General features: G+C 36.8%; 1 protein-coding gene across 1 annotated transcript; it reads right to left on the minus strand.

The window, feature by feature from the left end:
- Positions 1-541: 541 nt before the first annotated feature.
- Positions 542-18,649, minus strand: LOC144650869 (leucine-rich repeat protein soc-2 homolog). Its single transcript, XM_078510633.1, has 18 exons — positions 17,865-18,649; positions 17,553-17,676; positions 17,033-17,094; positions 14,505-14,600; positions 14,009-14,066; positions 13,832-13,894; positions 12,752-12,860; positions 11,930-12,023; positions 10,742-10,846; positions 10,332-10,400; positions 9,986-10,031; positions 9,218-9,283; positions 8,656-8,714; positions 7,328-7,415; positions 7,058-7,127; positions 6,006-6,073; positions 5,011-5,180; positions 542-4,046 (listed from the first exon to the last, which is right to left on the minus strand). The coding sequence occupies exons 2-18, from the start codon at positions 17,608-17,610 to the stop codon at positions 3,975-3,977; spliced, it is 1,353 nt and encodes a 450-aa protein (XP_078366759.1). The 5' UTR covers positions 17,611-17,676; positions 17,865-18,649; the 3' UTR covers positions 542-3,974.
- Between the last annotated feature and the right edge of the window lie 213 nt (positions 18,650-18,862).

Consider the following 18,862-nt stretch of genomic DNA (forward strand, 5'->3'; position numbering starts at 1 on the left):
CATGCGAGGCGCAACCCTAAAAACTAAAAAGAATGGCGATAAAATCTTAAATTTTGAAGGGGCAGGGGAGGGATCCCTCCTGGGAGTGGATTTGAACTCTGTGACATACGGTGAACGTGCCTTCTCTTTCTCTGCACCTATACTATGGAACAGCCTACCGGACTCTCTCAAAAATGCACCATCTCTTTCGAAAAAACATTTTTGTTTCAGAAATTTTATTGCTGATCTATTTTTATTGGACTAACCTAGTTTTATGTAACCTTAATTTTTCCTTTGATTAGTTGTTTCACTTATTTTATTTTTTAGTGTCTTAGAAAAGTTATAACATTATATTAGTTTTAGCTAATTTTTTAATAGAGAAATGTAAGCGCAGAGTTTTTAAATGCGCCCAAAAAACCTTATTATTATTATTATTATTATTATTATTATTATTATTATTATTATTATTTGTGAAATTTCCCCTAGTCGCTTTGTGCTATACAGAAACTGAAGATGTTATTTTATTTGTCAGCCGACACTAAGCAAGACACAACGAACACACTTCAGATCTGAGTATTTTTTTAATTCAATTATGAAGTTTGTTTTACATGAGGGTTTATATCAATAGGTATAAACAACTCTGTGGAAACGCATAAACAATTCTTTCTATAATAACTATGCTTGTTGTCCATCTCCAAAATTATCTTCAACAGATGGCTGACATTGTAATGCCACTGTTAATACATCACATGTATAATAAATAGACTGCGAGAAACCCCTTTCTTCCTCAGAGATTTTGAGCAAGAAGTGAAATATACACAGGGATGAAACTGTCCTTGCAAAAGGCGTTCGGACAGTTTTTCCGACTTGTGTGTTTTCTATCTTTGTCAACAATCCTTGAGGATAAAGGGTACTTGAGCCTAACAATAAACTAATTAATAATCTGATCAAAGAGACTTCAGCTCTAAGCTTCTTGAAAAAAGCTGTAAATTATACTTTGAAAATCTGACAAACAGTTAGAAAGAATTACGGACAAATTTACATTAGATGTGGTAAAAAGATGTTTTCAAAATGGTTTTGTAGGATAAAAACTAACCACCGAGAACCAGAAGCATGCATTTCTTTTTAGATCATGCCCTAAAATACTGCGTTACAGCTTCACTGATGTAACAAAAGCGGGGTAAATAGATAACTGGATCCCAAGGTTTAGTTTACTTTAAAAAAGACAAAAAGATCAATAATTATTACAGATCGAGTCAGAACAAAACCGTTTTAGAATTATAACTATTGTAATTTATTTTCAATGAAAGGTTTCACAATTTTGACTTCATGTCACTATAGAACACTGTACATTCAACAAATATTTCGCTGTCATGTAAAAAAATAATGATTGGAGACTTTTAGTAATAATTTGCTTAAATTACATGGCTTTTCCCTAAATACTGTACTGCAATAGAAACAAATTGACAGACAGGCGGGTAAAGATGTTACATTGTTTTGATCAAACTACCACATTCTCTAAACTGAGATTAAAAGAAAGGTACATCATCATGTAAGGGGGAAAACTATTTTGATCTTGGAGTGTAAGATGTGTTGACTGCAAACACACATTAAAAAGTATGTGTATTGATTTTGGAAAAAAATCACAAAACTTGGTAATACATTAAATATCTTCTACCTCTACAATAATTTGTATAATAAAACTTTTTAACTGGCAGTTTCTTGGGCCTCACTCTCAGGGGGGCTCCCATATAAAAATGATGGGCTGATCACTAGAAATTTTGAAAGAAATCTGTTTTTGTGGGCATGGCTCGACCTCGTTCCCAGGGTCTCTCTTTCTCTCACTCTGAGGTGGGGGTGGGGAGAGAGACCCTGGGAACGAGGTTGGGCATGACTCGAATTCATTAAGGCTACGTTTACATGGGACCGTTCCGGAACCGTTCCGAACTGAACCGGACCTGTTAAAATGGACGGTTTGGAACTGATCCAGGTGTTTACATGGGACCGTTCTGGAACCGGTCCGGAACGGATCCATAACTGGACCTGCAAAATAGCAGGTCCAGTTTTGGATCCATTCCGGACTGGTTCCAGAACGGTCCCATGTAAACAGAAGGCCTATCCGGTCCGAAAATCGGACCGGATCCGTTCCGAACATAAACCATAGCCTAACAAACCTAAGAAGTGTTCCTATGTTTATTTCTTGAAAATTATCAAGTGGAGATTTCAACACCCTTAGCAATATGTGACAAAATTTTACCAATAAAATGCATGACAATCACTTAAGCTGTCAGTTTTATATGAGATTCTCTCCCACCCCACACCCCAAGGGCCATAAGTTTATACAGCTGCAAAGCTTTAAATGCAAGTGACACATGTATGTTATCTAATGTAACACATGCTTTGTACAGCTGTACAACATACACCAATGCCTTTTTAAATCTTAAGGGATTCCCTTATGACAGCTTTGGTTGCCTGTAGATCTTCTTAATTTGTATCTTGCATTTATGCATCTAAATATTAAGGAATTATTACAATCTAACTTTCACTATCTACACTAATTGGTATAATCCCTGGAAACTCTATTTTTTGTTACATGCCAGCACTTAGACATAGTGGTTGAGTGCACTGCAGTCACAAACTAAGATACAAGTCTTTCAAGGGATGTAGAATGGTCTTTTAAAATATGCAACTCTCAGAATTTAAGCCAAATTTCACTGACAAATGACAAACACCAATCTTGCATGATCTAAACTTCAAGGTTTTATCTACGGTTGATTCTTAGCGTGGTAGGCTTTATAAGAACAGCATTGTATATGGCATTTGACACTCTTTTTTTGCATTGTCTTTTTATCATTTCACCTGTGGAAGACTTGTTTAGCCAAAAAAATGTTTCTAAATTAAACTTTTTTTTATTGAGATTCATCGTGGCTGTGGCCCTTTAGTAATTTTAATAACAGTAAAACATAGATAATCAAGAGATCAGATGATAAAAAAATATGAATATTTATAAAGGAATTATATTGTCTGTTTTAGAAATGTGGGTCTGATTGTATTGGGCACTAGGTCCAACATCTGTAAAACTGCATAATCTGAATGGGATTACACTTCCCACAATTTAATATTTTTATGGATCATGAATAATAATTAACATTCATGTTTGAAATCAAGGGCACAAAGAAAACTCCTGATCCATGAAAGATTGTGGAGTGAAAAAATGAGATTTTACAATCCAATAAACAAATGAGCTATTGAAAAATTGGTCAAATTTTTTCAGGTTTATTATAATCACTTCTTTAGTGTTTTTCTACCTTGGATAACTTCTATTCTTAGATTTTCTACAATCTGAAACTAATTTGGCACCTTAGAAAAAAATACTTAAAAATGTAGTTTCAGACCCTTGAATGCCCCTAGGGATCACTGCCAATCAGAATACTGGATGAAGAAAACTGGATGCTTCTGTATTGAGTAGACCTTACTACTACATTGTAACACCTATTAAGAATTTTTGCATACCTTTCATGAACTCTAACTTTTGAATATGCATGAATAGTGCATTGGTCAGTACCGCCTGATAATTTTGACTTTGTGATAAAAAAAGTGAAACAGGTGGTGTTGCTATTGCATTGCTCAGTGAAATGCGAAATCTGAAATTCAAAATCCAACCAACGATTGTGTTTTTCGCTGCCGTCAATCATTATTATGGCGACGGCCAAGGAACCATGAAAAACAGAAACAAACAAAATGGATTGAAATCTACGAATCACAACTGACAGACGTGACATTTTGACCCAGTTGAAGTGAAGGTCGGTTTCCTGAAAAGTCCTGCAGGTCCGCTAAGATGATTGACGGCAGCAAAAAGCGTAAACTGTTAGTTGAGGTTTGAATTTCAGAGTTTGCATCTCACTGAAAACTGCAATAAAAGAATAAATCAAGAATAGATCACAGAATAAACACAGAAAAACTGCACAGTGTTGATTTTTTTTCTTGAGTCTATCTCAAACATCTGACGAAGGAACCAAACCTGCTTGTGCCATCATTCCTCTGTATGGCCCTTGAAGTCTCAGATACTGAAAAGAACATGCTTTATTAGAAATAAATAATGTTTCAAACACCACTTTAAAACAATGTGTCTGAGAGTTAAAGGAAAAAAGCTGCCATCTTAAGAAAAATAAAATGTTACATGGCTTTAAGCTGAAAGTCAAACAATAGTTTAAATGCTGTTAATTATGAGACAATATAATTTTTTTCTAAATCTCTTGCACTTTTCTGCGATCCCTTTTTGGTGGGCTGTAAATCTCAATTCACAGAACAGAGCCGAGAAGGGGAGGGACGGGGGGACCGTGCCCCCCAGTTTCCCAGAAACAGACCATCCCGAGAGGTTTGAACATAACATTTGTACCTCTTAACGTAGGGGAGCCACAACACCAACAAACAAACCAGAAACGGACAACGAAAAGCCAAACAGCCACCAGGCAAGCAGGAGCGAAGCAACGCCGCAGCATTCGGGGAAGGCCCCAGCCCCAGGGCCGCGCCGCGCCCCCCTTTACTTGCTACGGCACTGCAGAAATGATAATAGCTCATACCCTGCATGCTGATCTCTACTTTTCCTCTACTACTTTTCTTTGTCTATGTGCAATTAACCTAAACAACTTTTAGAGCAATCAGCATCCAATTTTCCTCTCAAAATAATCTTGACATTGTGAAGCAGACAGGTTGGAAGAATAGTGAAAATCATCAACTAACAACCAAGAAAAGTTGTTGATCTACTAAATTCACAGAATAAACATTAAAAGAAATTTATAACAATAATGCAATGTGTGGTTCCAAGAAATATCCATACCTCTCCCAAGAATGGTTCTTGGGTTTGAGCCCTCCCACCCCCTGGAATTTCCAGTTTAGCTTCATACTTTCCCTTGATATTTTTGGCTATTAAGACCCCCGTCGCCCGCAGAATTTCAAGTGATCATCCTAGGGGTGGGTGTAGATATTTTCTGGAGCCGCAAAATAAGAATTGGGTTTTTGAGGTTATACCTGGATGACTAACGAAGGTCCACCTGCTACAACTTCAGCAGGAAAACTGCCAAGAGGACAGTTCTCAATACTCATGATCTGCAGGGCATTGCACAGCGCAAGTTCATAAGGAAGAACCTGAAGACTGTCGTTATCATTGAGATACAGCTGTTCTAGGGATTCCATTTTACCTAAAAGAAAAGAAAAGAAAAAAACATGAAATATGCTTACTTTATCAAACAAAGATAAAGTGAAACTGCAAGAATAAACCACACCAGGGCTGTACGTTATCAAAGGCCATCACCTGTAACACCTCTACTTTACGGCCAAGTTCACTCAATGTTACAGGTGAAGACATCGATTGGTTTATGAAATGAAATGATTTTTAAGCCGAACTGCTTTTTTTTTTTTAACCTCAATTTTTTTATAATGTCGATTGGTGTTATGTTATACTTGCATACAGAGTAAAATGCCATGAGTGACAACTTTAACTTCAATAGTAACAGCTGCTTAGAAACTTAATAGCAGCTCTGTGCAAGGCATTGGGCAACAGGGCCCATTATTGATAGCAGTGGTGAAATCTTAGGTCCCTTTCTTACCGTGGAATCCTGATTTCCACATACCGGTATGTACTCTTACCAAGAGTCATTTCATGATCAGGATTCTGATTTGATTATCAGAATTCCACTATGTTATAAGTGAAGCAGTGTGCAAACCAAGAATAAACTTGACGTGGGTAGAGAAAGTGGAGAGAACAGCAACTAGATCGCTGCAAAAGTGGTGGCCAGTTACATGTACTTTATGTGCCTACTGGCTAGCGAAACTATTATTAATAATGATGTTGCAAAGCTTGTTTACTGTACAAAATTTGCATGAAAGCTGATGACAGTCGCCACAAGTTGCACAAGGACCATAATCACTCAAGGGTGGTTAAGCCCGCTTAACAGCTTAGGAGTTGATGGGTTAAACTAAATTGGAATGCTCACAGTGAGAGACTCATAGATTTAATTTTATACCTATTTCATCAGGAAGCTGTGTAAGATCATTTTCACCTACACTCAGATATGAAACATTGGTCAGATACCTGAAAAATATAATTTTATGATATGTAATTAATAATTATAAGCAAGAATACAGGCTAGGACAGCCTGGTCTAAAAATTATACAGTTGAATCTTGATAACTCGAACCTTCAATCGATAACTCAACTGACTTATGGCCAATGCCCTAAGTGGGCATAGGGCCGGACATTCTCCTCCGCCATGCTGCATGGTCGCAGGCAGCCACTGCTGCCGCGTTCCACGAGCCAAAACCCAAAGCCGCTCTTTCTCTTTCGGCAGTTCTTCGCTAAGTCTCCCTCGGTCTGCCACGACTTCGCCTTCCCTCTGGGGCCCATGTTTATGCCGTCTTGGGATGTTTGCCATAACTCGAACCTCCCGCTAACTGGAACCTTTTCTGATTCCCCTCCAGGTCGTTTTCTTACTCATTTTACCCTCAATAACTTGAAGTCCTGATATCTTGAACCTTTTTTGATTTCCCTTGAAGGTTCGAGTTATCGGGATTCAACTGCATATCCTGTAATACTACAGTGATAAACAGCAAACAAACATGCCCACCCTTCTAAATACACCTTAATATAGGTAAAGTCTGTGTCCGAGCCATGAGGCTCATACAGCCGGAGCTTATCCTGGTTTCCGTAGCATTAAGCGACTGGGAGTATTGCTACTCCCCCCTGGACGGGATGCTAGTCCATCGCAGGGTTACCCCCCAGCAGTAAATTTGCCGGTACCCATTTATACACCTGGGTGGCGAGAGGCACTGTGAGTGTAAAGTGTCTTGCCCAAGAACACAACGCAGACGCCCTGGCCAGGCCTCGAACCCTTTGGGAATTTTTCCCCCCCGTTCGATTCGGGTTGGCCAGTCGCGTTATTTCAACCATTAGGCCACCGCAGCCTCCCCTTCCTATAATAAGGTAATACCATAATTACTATTGACTATCTGATACTTATTACCATAAATGACATTGTACATGTTACATGCACTTAATAACAGTTATTATTTTTATTTACCCTATTGATTTTGGAAGAGTAGTAAGATTGTTTGACTGCAAAACTAGTCGCTCTAGACTCCTCAGAAAAGCTGAAAAACAAAATAAAAACATGCAGTTTATTTTAATTATAATTGTTTAAAAAAAGTTGAGTACTCAAATTTTACGTATTTCTTTTTTTTGTTCGATGGTTGGAACGTCGAAACATTTTTTTTAAAATTAAATTTTTTTTTTTTTTTTTTAAAATTTTTTTTTTTTTTTTTTTTTTCCCCATTTCTTCTTGTATCCATACCAATTTCATTGGGAAGCAATTCCAGTCGGTTTTCTTCCAAGTCTAGCACTCGAAGTTTCTTCAATTCTCCCAAACCCCGAGGCAGTCTCTACAAAATCAGATAGCACTGTTACCAACATATAATAAAGCAAAGATGGCTCTAAAACCATAACGACCTTAAATTAAATGATTAATTATATAGCCGTCAGTAAATCCTATATTGTCAGCACAGCTATTTTTCCTTAATTTCTGGGAACTGTCCATTTTGGAATTAAATTTGGATATTTTCATTTAGGTTTTTTTGTAAATTTTTTTTTTTTTCCATTTTAAATAAATTTGGTTTTGTCTCTCCAAAAAAAATATAAAAAAAAAAAAATTTGGGTGTTTTTTATTAAATTTTTTTTTTTTTTTTTTTTTTTTTTTTTTTTTTTTTTTTTTAAAAAAAAAAAAAAAAAAAATTAAAAGGAAGGCAAAACAAAAAAAAAAAAAAAAAAAAAAAAAAAACCATAAAAATGTGAAGGCGAAGAGAAAAAAAATTTTTTTTTTTTAAAAAAAAAAAAAAAAAAAAAAAAAGAAAAAAAAATTAAAATGCTGTTTAGGACAGAGAAAGGTGAAGGAGACTGTAGACGCACTATGCTCTATTTTGCATTCCTTTTGGTGAAGGGGGGGGGGGGGGCACACCTTTTTCTTGGGTTTCCACTGATTAAAAATAATCTTTAAAATTCTTGTTGTCTTAAAAAGCATAACTAACCTTCAATAAATTATTTATGGGATGATAAACAGTGCTTTAGGTCTTTATCCTAAATTATAATTATAAGCACAAGTGGTAATGAAACATTTGTCTTGAACAGCCTGGGTGAGGGATTAGGGAGCTTTAGTAAAAAACAACGGCAAAGTGAACGAGAACGCCACCAAACAAAAGGTTTAATGAGTAGAATAATAGCTATGCACGTGCGTTTTAAATCCTTGACTGCTCCCTTCGAAACAATAATGTGAAATGACCAAATTCTGGGTATTTTGGAGAACGTAAACAACAACAGCTTAATTTTAGTATTTCTATTTAGGGATGAACGCTTTCTTTACATAATCAGCTGGAGCTAGTTCCCAAACCAATCGATACACTGAATACATCTGGGTAAGCACGGGATTCTCGAGTAAAATATAAATTCATTTTTTACCACGTGCTGTCCTCGGTGTCACGTTGTCATTGCTAAAGCTCCCTATTGAGTACCAGTGGGCCACCTCACCCAAGGCCCCCTCTGACATGGTGTTATCTAGCCCATCCCTGCCCCTCCCTGCCCTCGTGGAAACAGGTACACAAGAGTTTAAAGAAGTTTTAAGTTACTCACTCTAAGAAGATTATTGCTAAGAATCAGAACTTCAAGGTTTGTTAGCCACTGAATATCCTCTGCAACAAGACAAAGAGATATCTCAAAATTCAGTAACAAAATTAGCTGCCAAGAGAGATCAAAACCAAATTTCTCCTTAAAATATCAATACATAACCAAACATACAGAAATTTATTGCAGGTTATGAGAAGTAAGGAGTTGATCACTAAGCTAAAGGACCAGTCACACATGAGCCAACAACTAGAAGCACTGTTTATCCCCTTGGATGGGATGTTACTCTATCACAGGTTAGCCAACAAGCATTCTGCCAGGTTTCTCTTCTAATAGATCGCCAGTATATTCCTTGGTGGAGAAAGGCACTGTGAAAATGAAGTGTCTTGCCCAAGAACACAACGCAATGACTCCAATCTGTGCTTGAGACTGAGTCATTTGATTGAGAGTCCAGTGCACTAACCATTAGGCCATTGGGCACTTTTCCCACTAAAAGTATTACAAACAGCACAGGTAGCAAAAATTTAATTTGACCATGCAGTAGTACTTGTTAATGTCAACAGTGATGTACCTGGGAGTCTTGAAATCTGATTGGTTCCCAAGTTTAGCTCAACCAAACTCACCCAGCTCCCAAAATCTGAAATAAGAATCAAATAATTATGAATGAATGATAATTATAGGCATGAATGAATGATAATTTATAGGTATATAGCGCATGTACAAAGCTCAACGCCCTTCGCAATTACAATTATGGGATAAGACCGGACATCAGCATATCAGGTTCCTTGGGCAGCCGCTATCTGTCCATGTGTATGATCTCACCCCACCACCCAACCCAGAGATACATGTGAAAGAACAGACTACAACACTGGAAACTTTGTGCCCTACTCTTTACGATTAGTGTGTGGGTTCTTTAACGTCCCCTGCTGATCATAACAATGAAGCTGCAGGAGACGGGGCCTATGGTTTATCCCAAAATTAATGCATGCAAAGCTAGTGTTAAGTTTCTTTATCTGGCAACTTCTTCTTCACAGTTTGGGTGTTACTCTCCACATTTGGGACACTCTTATGGTACAGCGCTATGTTTACATGTCTGTCCTGGGACAAGTTATGTTGGTTAGGTTGGAACTTTTACCATTACAGTCCTGCTAAAAAGTAAGTTGACAGTCCCTCAAGCTTCAATCCTCAAGACTTGAGACTCGATTCTCCAAACTTAAAAATTTCAAGTTTGTACAACAACAAATAGTAATGTGAAAATTCAAAATAATAAACACAATGCAGAGTTTGGTGAATTTAAGAAACCAATAAAAAGTGGAAAAGTACTGAGAAGCTCACTCACCCAGAGGTAATGCAGCTATCTGATTTTCCTTCATGTTAAGCTTTATCTACAAAACAAATGATTGTTAACGTAAATTGAAGTCATTTTATAAACAAAAAGTCCACACCCCTAAACCTTTTACCTCTTAGAGTGCCAAGGTAAAAATTGAAAAAAAAAATGAAACTTTGAGTTGGGAAAAGTTGAAAATGAACTGCACCGCTCAGTAACAGTACAGAACACCACAGGAATTTAAAAAAGGACTTGAAAGATTACACTCCTGGCCATTAAATGTCTTACAAGTATTGTTTGATTCTAAAATAGAAAAAATATATTACAAAATAATTAAGAGTGACATTTTTACTCTTACCAAATACTTTGCTTTAGAAAATGCTCCAAATGGAATCTTTTGTACGTTATTGTGCTCCATGATAAATGTCTGAAAATTAATTAAAAAAAAAAACATTTATCATCATTAAAAGCCATTTACAACTCGCTGATTTAATTTTGCTAGTGTGCGATCAGGGAAAATATACATGTACTGACATCTAAAGTTATAGTAAAGAGTACAAGTTAGAAGTAGGAGATGAAATGATTGGTTTTTACTCCCTTCCCTCCCCACCCTCCACTTGTTTGTTAGCCTCACACCAACTCCCTTGATCTACATGTACTTTCAAACATGATCCACTTCTTCTCATTGCACACCAGAAAAAGTTGAAATCCCTTGAAAGGAATGACTACACTGCAAACATTTCATGCCGTATTAATTGATAAACCGACCTGAACTGCGGCAAACTGCTTGGGAGGTCCCGTTGGAAAGTGTTCGAAGTTATTCCTAGACAATGTGACATTGTTCAACATTTTTAAACAATGGAGAAGGTTGTCCTTAGAAAAGACAAGAAAAAAAGGATTAGTACTCAGCAGCTGTGATTTCCAAAAGTGCTGGGATTTGATCATGATAGCTAGGTATGAGAAAGAGGTGTTAAAATAAATAAAAAATTGTCAAGAGTTTCTAGCCCACCAGCACATGCAAGCATTGCAACCATTGTTACATCTCTGTTTAGACATTGGCCGCGGCCGCACTTGGCGAGTTAACTGAGTTATTTCCAATAAATCAATTAAAATTAACCGGGTTAAAAAAATGTCTAGTGCGGCTGCGTATTTGGAGAGTTAACCGACTCTTAACCAGGTTAGCGGTTCCCATAAAAATTAATCAAAGAACAATAGATTTTTTAACTGGGTTAGGTCAATTCTAAACTACCTTTCTGGGTCATTTTAACCAGGTTAGTTTCTTATCAGATTCAACTATTGTTTTATTTGCCAAATGTGTCAATCATCTCCATGTAAGAGAAGATATTCTTTTCCATCACATGCAAACATGGCGTTCGGACACAATTGGTGGCCTAATTCTATAATATCCCTTGCTATTAGGAAACTCGAGAACCACCAGAGAAATGTGGATTATTTGGCTCAGACAGGGCTCTCATGGTTTCTGATGATCTTTTCCGTCTCTTCGCCGATTCCTTGGAAAAACGTGCACTTGAAGGTCTTGAAGGCGATTTCGATATGGCAATGAGCCTTAGAACGACTGCTGAAGATCAACATATTCGAAACAACTGGGCTTGAAATTTGCGTAGAACGCATTCGGAAGAAATAGAACGGTGTAAGCCGAGAATGCATTGAAATAAATCTTAAAAGCAGGAGAAGAAATGAGCAAGTAATAGAATTATCATGAAAGCCGGCCGTTTTTGCTTGTTTTCAAATAGCTTAATCATGACATCACTTCAGTCTGGTCTGATCGTAATGCGGCCGCTAAAAATATTTAACTGAGTTAGTTATGGTAACCATACTTTAACCGAGTTAAGTTTTGTGGAAATTTTTAACCAGGTTTCTAAAAAATTAACCCAGTTAACTCTCTAGTGCGGCCGCGGCCAAATTACTTAAAATGAAAATTTCAAAAATACTTACAGGGAGTTCAGACACATTGTTCCCTTCAATGTTAAACTCATCAATTTTTGTGCAATTTGCTAAAGATGCCGGCACCGCAGACAGCTGGTTGTATCTGTCACGAACAAGATATTATTTATTAAACTTCATTTAAACCATATTCAGTCAATGATAGACCTACAAAATACAGTGTGAAAGTTTGTCTGTGCTAGAAACATGACTAAGGAAAGTGCACCACATGGACTACAAGATTTCTGAGGATTAGAGATGAGGATACATACTTGAGCATCCTTTGAGATCCTTAAAATACAGATTTCAAAATAAGTTTGTAAGATGATAAAGATAATATGTCCAATGTCACAAGCGTGGGACAAAGAAAAAAAACTGAGTCACAGATGGGAATTGAAAACCATGGCCTCCAAGATACCAGTTGGGCGCTCTAACCAACTGAGCTACGCGAGACTTGTGGTGAGCTTTAAGATCCTGTAAGATCATTAACAATAAACGGTAAAAGAGTAAAACAGTAACTTTATTTTCATGAGATTTCTTACAGATTGACAGAAATTTTATGAAGCCATGAAAGCCTTAGAAACGTAGAAAGAAAGATGTAAGTAAATTACAGAAGCCTTTTGTAATTTATTTACATCTTTCTTTCTACCTTCTTACAGATTCTTAGTGGCTGCTGAAATGTAGCAAAGCACACTAACAGTAGAAATCCAGGTTGGAAATGAAAGGGAACTAAGTATCTTTCTCACTAACATTGTGCTTTACATGTAAGTTTGACTCTTCCACTACAATCCTAGATGCACAAACCCTATGATAACAGCATCAGACATGACTCACCTGAGTCCCAGTCTTGTCATTTCTGTCAGGTTGCCTATCGTGTCTGGTATTTCAGGAATATCATTGTGTTGAAGGTCAAGTGACGTCATCTGGACACAATTTCCAATCTCTGCATACACAAAAGAAATCAAAATTATTTCATGGAAGCTCACATGCAAAAATAGGGGCAGTTACTGGTGGTCATGGGCACAGTATGCTAGTTTAGGATAGTTTTCAAGTTTTTTAGCCATAATAAAAAACCATAACTTTTAAGTGGCTCTTAATAGACGGACAATTTATAAAAGATGGCTTTTTCTATAAATTAAAGTGCATTTTACAATCAAGACATAATTATAACAAGTATTAAATAAAACTATCTGTAGACAATAAAAATTAGTATCTTCTTGATTGATTGATTGGTTGGTTGGTTGATTGATTGGCTGATTGATTGATAATTATAATTATTATACATTGTAGTCACTAGCTGTCTTCTCATTGGCTAAGAGCCTACAGCTAATTCTGGGAATCTGTGCAACCCCGCGCAACCTACAGATTAGTGAATAATCTGCTAGCAGATTATTCACTAATCTGTAGGCTGCGCGCGTAATGCATGATTTTCAAGCGCAATGTGTCAGGCATCTGGCGGTGAAGGAAATTCATAGTTCGTTGATTCACTTCTTTAATCGAGAAATAATTTGACCAAAGTTCAAAAATTGCCAGACAATAAAGTCTTGGAAAAAACAAAATGACAGTAACAAAAATTGGGAAGGAACTATTCCAACTGTATTCCACCATTTAGTAGGACGACCAGCCGGAATAAGCACAAGTTTTAAAACAGGTTGAAATCGTTTGTCATTACTTCCTTTTCCAGAAAAACAATGTATAATAAAACAATTATTAGATTCGGTTTATGTGATATTCGGAATAATCAAGGTCTCTGTAAGTGTTATCAGCCTCAGCCTTCGGCTTCGGCTGATAACACTTACCTCGACCTTGATTATTCCGGATATCACAAAAACCTCATCCAATAATAATTGTTTATTATTATTACAAGTAAGCATCAATGGGACACTTACTAAAGAAGCAATTATAATAAGTTACCTCTAGGAATACTTGTGATATTATTGTGAGAAACATCAAGAGTAACAAGATGAATAAGTTGACCTGAAATTTTAAAAGATAAAAATTATTTTGACTCAATGAGCCAGCAATTATTACTAATCACTGGTGCTAAATGCATGTAGCCCAGGGTAATGTCTTAAAAAATGGCACTGATACCTATAACAGCTGGCAAATCTTTAATCTTGTTTTCTCTGAGGCTTAATCTTTCAAGGAGCTGTAAATTTAAAGGTAAATAGCAAAATCAATGTTGTCAGAAACACAATGTATACACGTAAACCTGTATTTATTATTCAACAAATGCATGTGCTGCCCAAATATGGTCAAAATGTGATTGTTATCTGTCATCTTTACATGACAGATTTTAACAATTATCCTGCGAAATCGCGCGGAATATCGCCTGATACTTAGCTGATGAGGCCGTAGGCCGAGTTGGCTAAAATCAGACGATATTCCGCAAGATTGAGCAGGATAATTGTTTTATTATTTATTTTTTTGAAGTTGACCGCTGATCAGGTTATGGTTTTCCATTAGATCGTGGGCTCAAGTCCTACTTGTTTTCTGTCTATGGTCAGTAAATAACCTGGAAGTTCTGCTTAGGATTGGCTAAAATCTATTTAATACGAAATTTAAAATCACTATGATCTTGACTTACTTTTAAGTTTCCAATTCCAGCTTCAACAACAACTAGTCTGTTAAATCTAAGGTATAGAGTTGTTAATGACGTAAGCTGATAAACCACAGGAGGTATCTGAAACAGTAATTTTATATCAACATTAACGACTATTAATCAGACAGAGTCTATTCTCAAAGTAATCAGGAAAAAATTTTGTTAACAGCCCCAATGTTTAAAAAAATTTTGTTTACAATTATTAAAGCAATTGAATTTTAACAATGGGAGACAAGTGAAATTCAAAATAATATTGCTTAATAATTGATGGGCTGGTAAAGTTCTAAATCACTTGCATATAGCCAGCTGCTTGCGGGGAGAGATGACAGAAGCTCTTGGGGCTAGAATGTCACTCTGTTACTCTCTAAACAAGTCTGGTTCCATAGAATTTTAGACAATTACTGTCTTGTGTCATCTCATATGGAAACGGGCAAACAGAATATGGACGGATGGAAGGATTAATGGACAGACACATGGACAGACGCACAAGTGAATGCATCAACCGATGAATCATGACTTCTTTTTTATAAGTCAGCCCTTTAATTCTCAAAGCTTATTTTGTAAATGCCCTGACTGGAATTATTAGATCACTATTTAAACAGTCACACAATCATTAACAATAGGCTGCTTTGGATATAATAATTAAAATTTATTATCCTTGATAGTGAGGCCTAATAAAAGCAAAAGAAATTAGAACATGTTTATTTCTAGCTTAATTGAGTTATTTTTTCAAAATAGCTCTTTAGTCGGCGCGATGTTCCGTGACTCAGTAGGTCAGTGGGTCAGTGAAGTATGTTTGTTTGTCACACCAATCAGATTTCAGGTACTATCAGAACCAATCAAATTGCAGTTTATAAAGGCGAAGTAATCTGACGAAATTATGTGTCGCAGCGTGTCGCAGTTCGTTTTCGTTGAAAGATTAATTGGTGAGTTGTGAATTATCATGGATTTGAAACGTATTCGTAGTTTGCGAATCAAATTGTGAGCTTCGATACAAAGTTCCCAACTTCGGCCCGAATTTATTAAATCCTTCTGTAGTTATGTTATCAAAAAGGGCTTTGCTACGCTAAACTGATGGAAACAAATGTCATAAAAATAAAAAAACTTTATGTTCAGCGAGCCGTAAACATGTTGTCTCGAACAAATGTCGCGTCGCGTCGCGTCGGCTTCGATTAAAATCAATTTTACATATGGGTAAACCATCCAGTTTCATCCGGTTTACAAACGCAGAAGACTTGAAGTTGAAGACAGTGAAGATGATGCCTCACAGAAATCGTTAAATATGTGTTTTCATACAAAAAAGTTAAAATTTGACCAAATTTCTACATGCATGATATTTATTTATCGGCAAATCACTTGCGTGATTGCTGATGCGAAACGTTGTCTTGCACTTCAAGCTACTTTCCTTGACAAGTTCTAAAATCTTCGAGTTTAGAAATCGCCATGACTTTCGAGCAACATGTCTTGTTTCTCCTCAACTACCAAACTTGGAAAGTTCAGTCGGACCGAAGTCGAGAAATTTGTATCGATGTTTGCAATTTGATTCGCAAACTCGCACCGTAATTGGCAACTTCATAACAAAGTTTCCAATTTCCCAACAAACTTCGCAAAGCGGGCGGCCAAAGTAAAATGAAATCAACTGTAAAACATTTTGTTCAAACATTTAACATTTCGTTCAAACATTGAACCGGTACAAGTAACTTTACTGTTAAAAGCAACTACAATCGATAGCAAAAACAGAATAAGAGCGTGCCATTTCGTGACAACTTGATAACTCAATTAGTTCTTGTTTCTTGAATAGAATTAACGTTGTGAATGAACAAAATCTTTGTTGAACAGTTTTGACATGAAACAAATACTCCAGGTGTACTGCGCTTTAAAGAACTTTTCCGAAGAGAGTGGTTTTTTCATTTGATTCGTTTATTACTTCGTTTATTATAGTACTTTTCGTTCAATGTCTATACGGAGACGTGGCTTTTTCGAGAAAAACAAGGGTATCGTGTTACGTTCGTTTAAAAAAAAGGTATCATGTTACAAAAGTGAGAAAAACAACGGTATCATGTTACAGTGTTTGGCAAAAAGCCAAAAGTGTTCCGTAACAAACAAAAGTAACCCGTTACGGTTGCTACAAAGCTAGCAACAAAATAACCGCTTTAAACAGAATAAGAACGTGCCATTTTGTGACATTTTGACAATTGAATTAGTTTTGTTTTTTAATTAAATGATGAAAATTTCCGTATTAAATAAAACAGTTCTGATGTATCAAATGCATGTAAAAATTATTTTGTTTGCAAGCAAACTTTGTGCAAAAAAAGTGACTCCGTGGGGCGCCATGCACAATAAGCTCAACCCATGGCATAAACCATCCCAACAGGACAATCACCCAGTTTCACCCCAAGCCACCCCATAAATTGAAAAAATAACTCCTGCACGCTTAGCGTGCCTATGTTTTTAATATGTCAAAAGCAACCTTAAAATAACGCAGAATCTTTAAAAAAGAAAATTAGAAATACCTCTTTCATCTTGTTATGCCTCAAGTCCAGCACTTTTAAATTCTTTAACTTTACAAGAGTATCTGTTACAAGACACAATCCCATGTGAAATTAAACATACTGTAAAATTCTGGTTATAAACCCTGGGCTTATACAACTTCATAAGGGGTTTTGGGTGGGCTTATAAGTGGAAGGGCTCATATCCGGGAGGGCTTATAAACAGAATAAAAAAACGTTCCGAAACGGGCCACAGGAGTGTTGATCGAAATACGTTTTTAAGTTAAAAACGCATAATAAAGCAACATTTAGCCCTGTTCAGTACTGCCATCCGGCAGAGGGGGGCTTATATCCGAGGCGGGGGGGGGGGGGGGGCTTATAATCGGATGTATTTTTTGTTTCCAGTTAGATGGGTCTATACCTGGGGGGGGGGAGGGGGGCTTATAACCGGAATTTTACGGTACTTAAGTTTATTTTTTGGTCAACCTCATCTCTGCATTTATTCAGTGGTCTCTAGCACAAGCATTCTAGTCATTTACTGTACCTGGTAAGTCAGTCAAGTTATTCTCATTTAACATCAGTATTTCCAGGTTTTTTAACATCCCAACTTCAGGCGGCAGGTTAGCAATTTTGTTTCCATACAAAAACAGTTCCTTTAGTTGGGTTAGCTGCCATAAGAAACAAATAAACAGAAGATAAAAGTCAGAACAAAACTGTCAATAAATCACCCAATCACTCATTTGCCCCATCACTCTTGAAATTGCCACCTTTCGTAACTTCTCACTAATTTTTAAACTCACTTATTGCTTTATCCATTAAACAGTCAATTAATTAAGGAGATAAATTAAAAAAATACCTCCTTAAGTTCCTTAGGAAGTGCTGTTACCTGAAAAAAAAAGTAATTTAAATAAATTAATTTGTTTCTGGTTTGAAATTATTTTGGTTTGCCAGATCATGGTAACCCAAATGAGCCCTACTAAACAGACAATTCCCTCAGCGTACCAACTCTTTTCCTATTTGAGAAACAATGGAAAATTCTGTCTGGCCATATAGCTCTTTACCAGTATGTCTGTGCAGTGTTCGGCTGTTAGAATGGAACTTTCATTAATGGGACACCCTAAGAGCAATGAGAAGTGCCCCCCCTCAAAAGAGGTGTTATATCACTAGAGATAAAAGGCACAGAGATAATTAACAGTGTAGCTGCTCCAATTTAAAAGCTTTTTCATTCTACTATTCCTCTTGTGTAACAGTTGCTATTGTTTTTGAAGCTATGGGCACTGTTCCTGTTGTTTGTTCTCTCAAAGGGCAGCGAGCCATTCACTTGAGACCTTGCAAGGCATTTTTCCAAGGCAAAAGTCAGTGTCTCCTTAAAAGAGGTGTTCCCCTAGTGGAGGCTTCCCAAAGTGGAGGTTTGTCTGTATTTGCATTGCAAAAATCTAAATCCGATCAACATCTCCATAGAGCTATTGAGCATAAGCATGTGAAGAGTTGAGCAGTTTTCACCTCAGGCTAGAATGCTCTGCATACAGTTGGTGTAAGAAAGTAGTTTACTGAAGCGATGGCCCCTTTCCCGCATCCAATGTTTAATTATGCCGTGCATTCCTTGCATGGCAAGCTAATGTGTTTTAGCTTCAAAACAACATAAAAGGGAGGAACACAGTGTGAAAATAATAAAAAAAAAATACAAAAGTACTACTAACAATAACACAGAGACACACTTGTAAATTAGGAGTTGTGGCACAAACCGTGACAACTCGCTCGGCTCGCCCAGGCTCGCCTCGCTCCTTGTCACAATTTGTGTCCACAACTCCTAATTTACAAGTGTGCGCGGAACGCAAGACGCCTTTCTTACCC

Source organism: Oculina patagonica, chromosome 4, assembly GCF_052425735.1.
Source record: "Oculina patagonica isolate OP01 chromosome 4, crgOcupat, whole genome shotgun sequence".
Lineage (NCBI taxonomy): Eukaryota > Metazoa > Cnidaria > Anthozoa > Scleractinia > Oculinidae > Oculina > Oculina patagonica.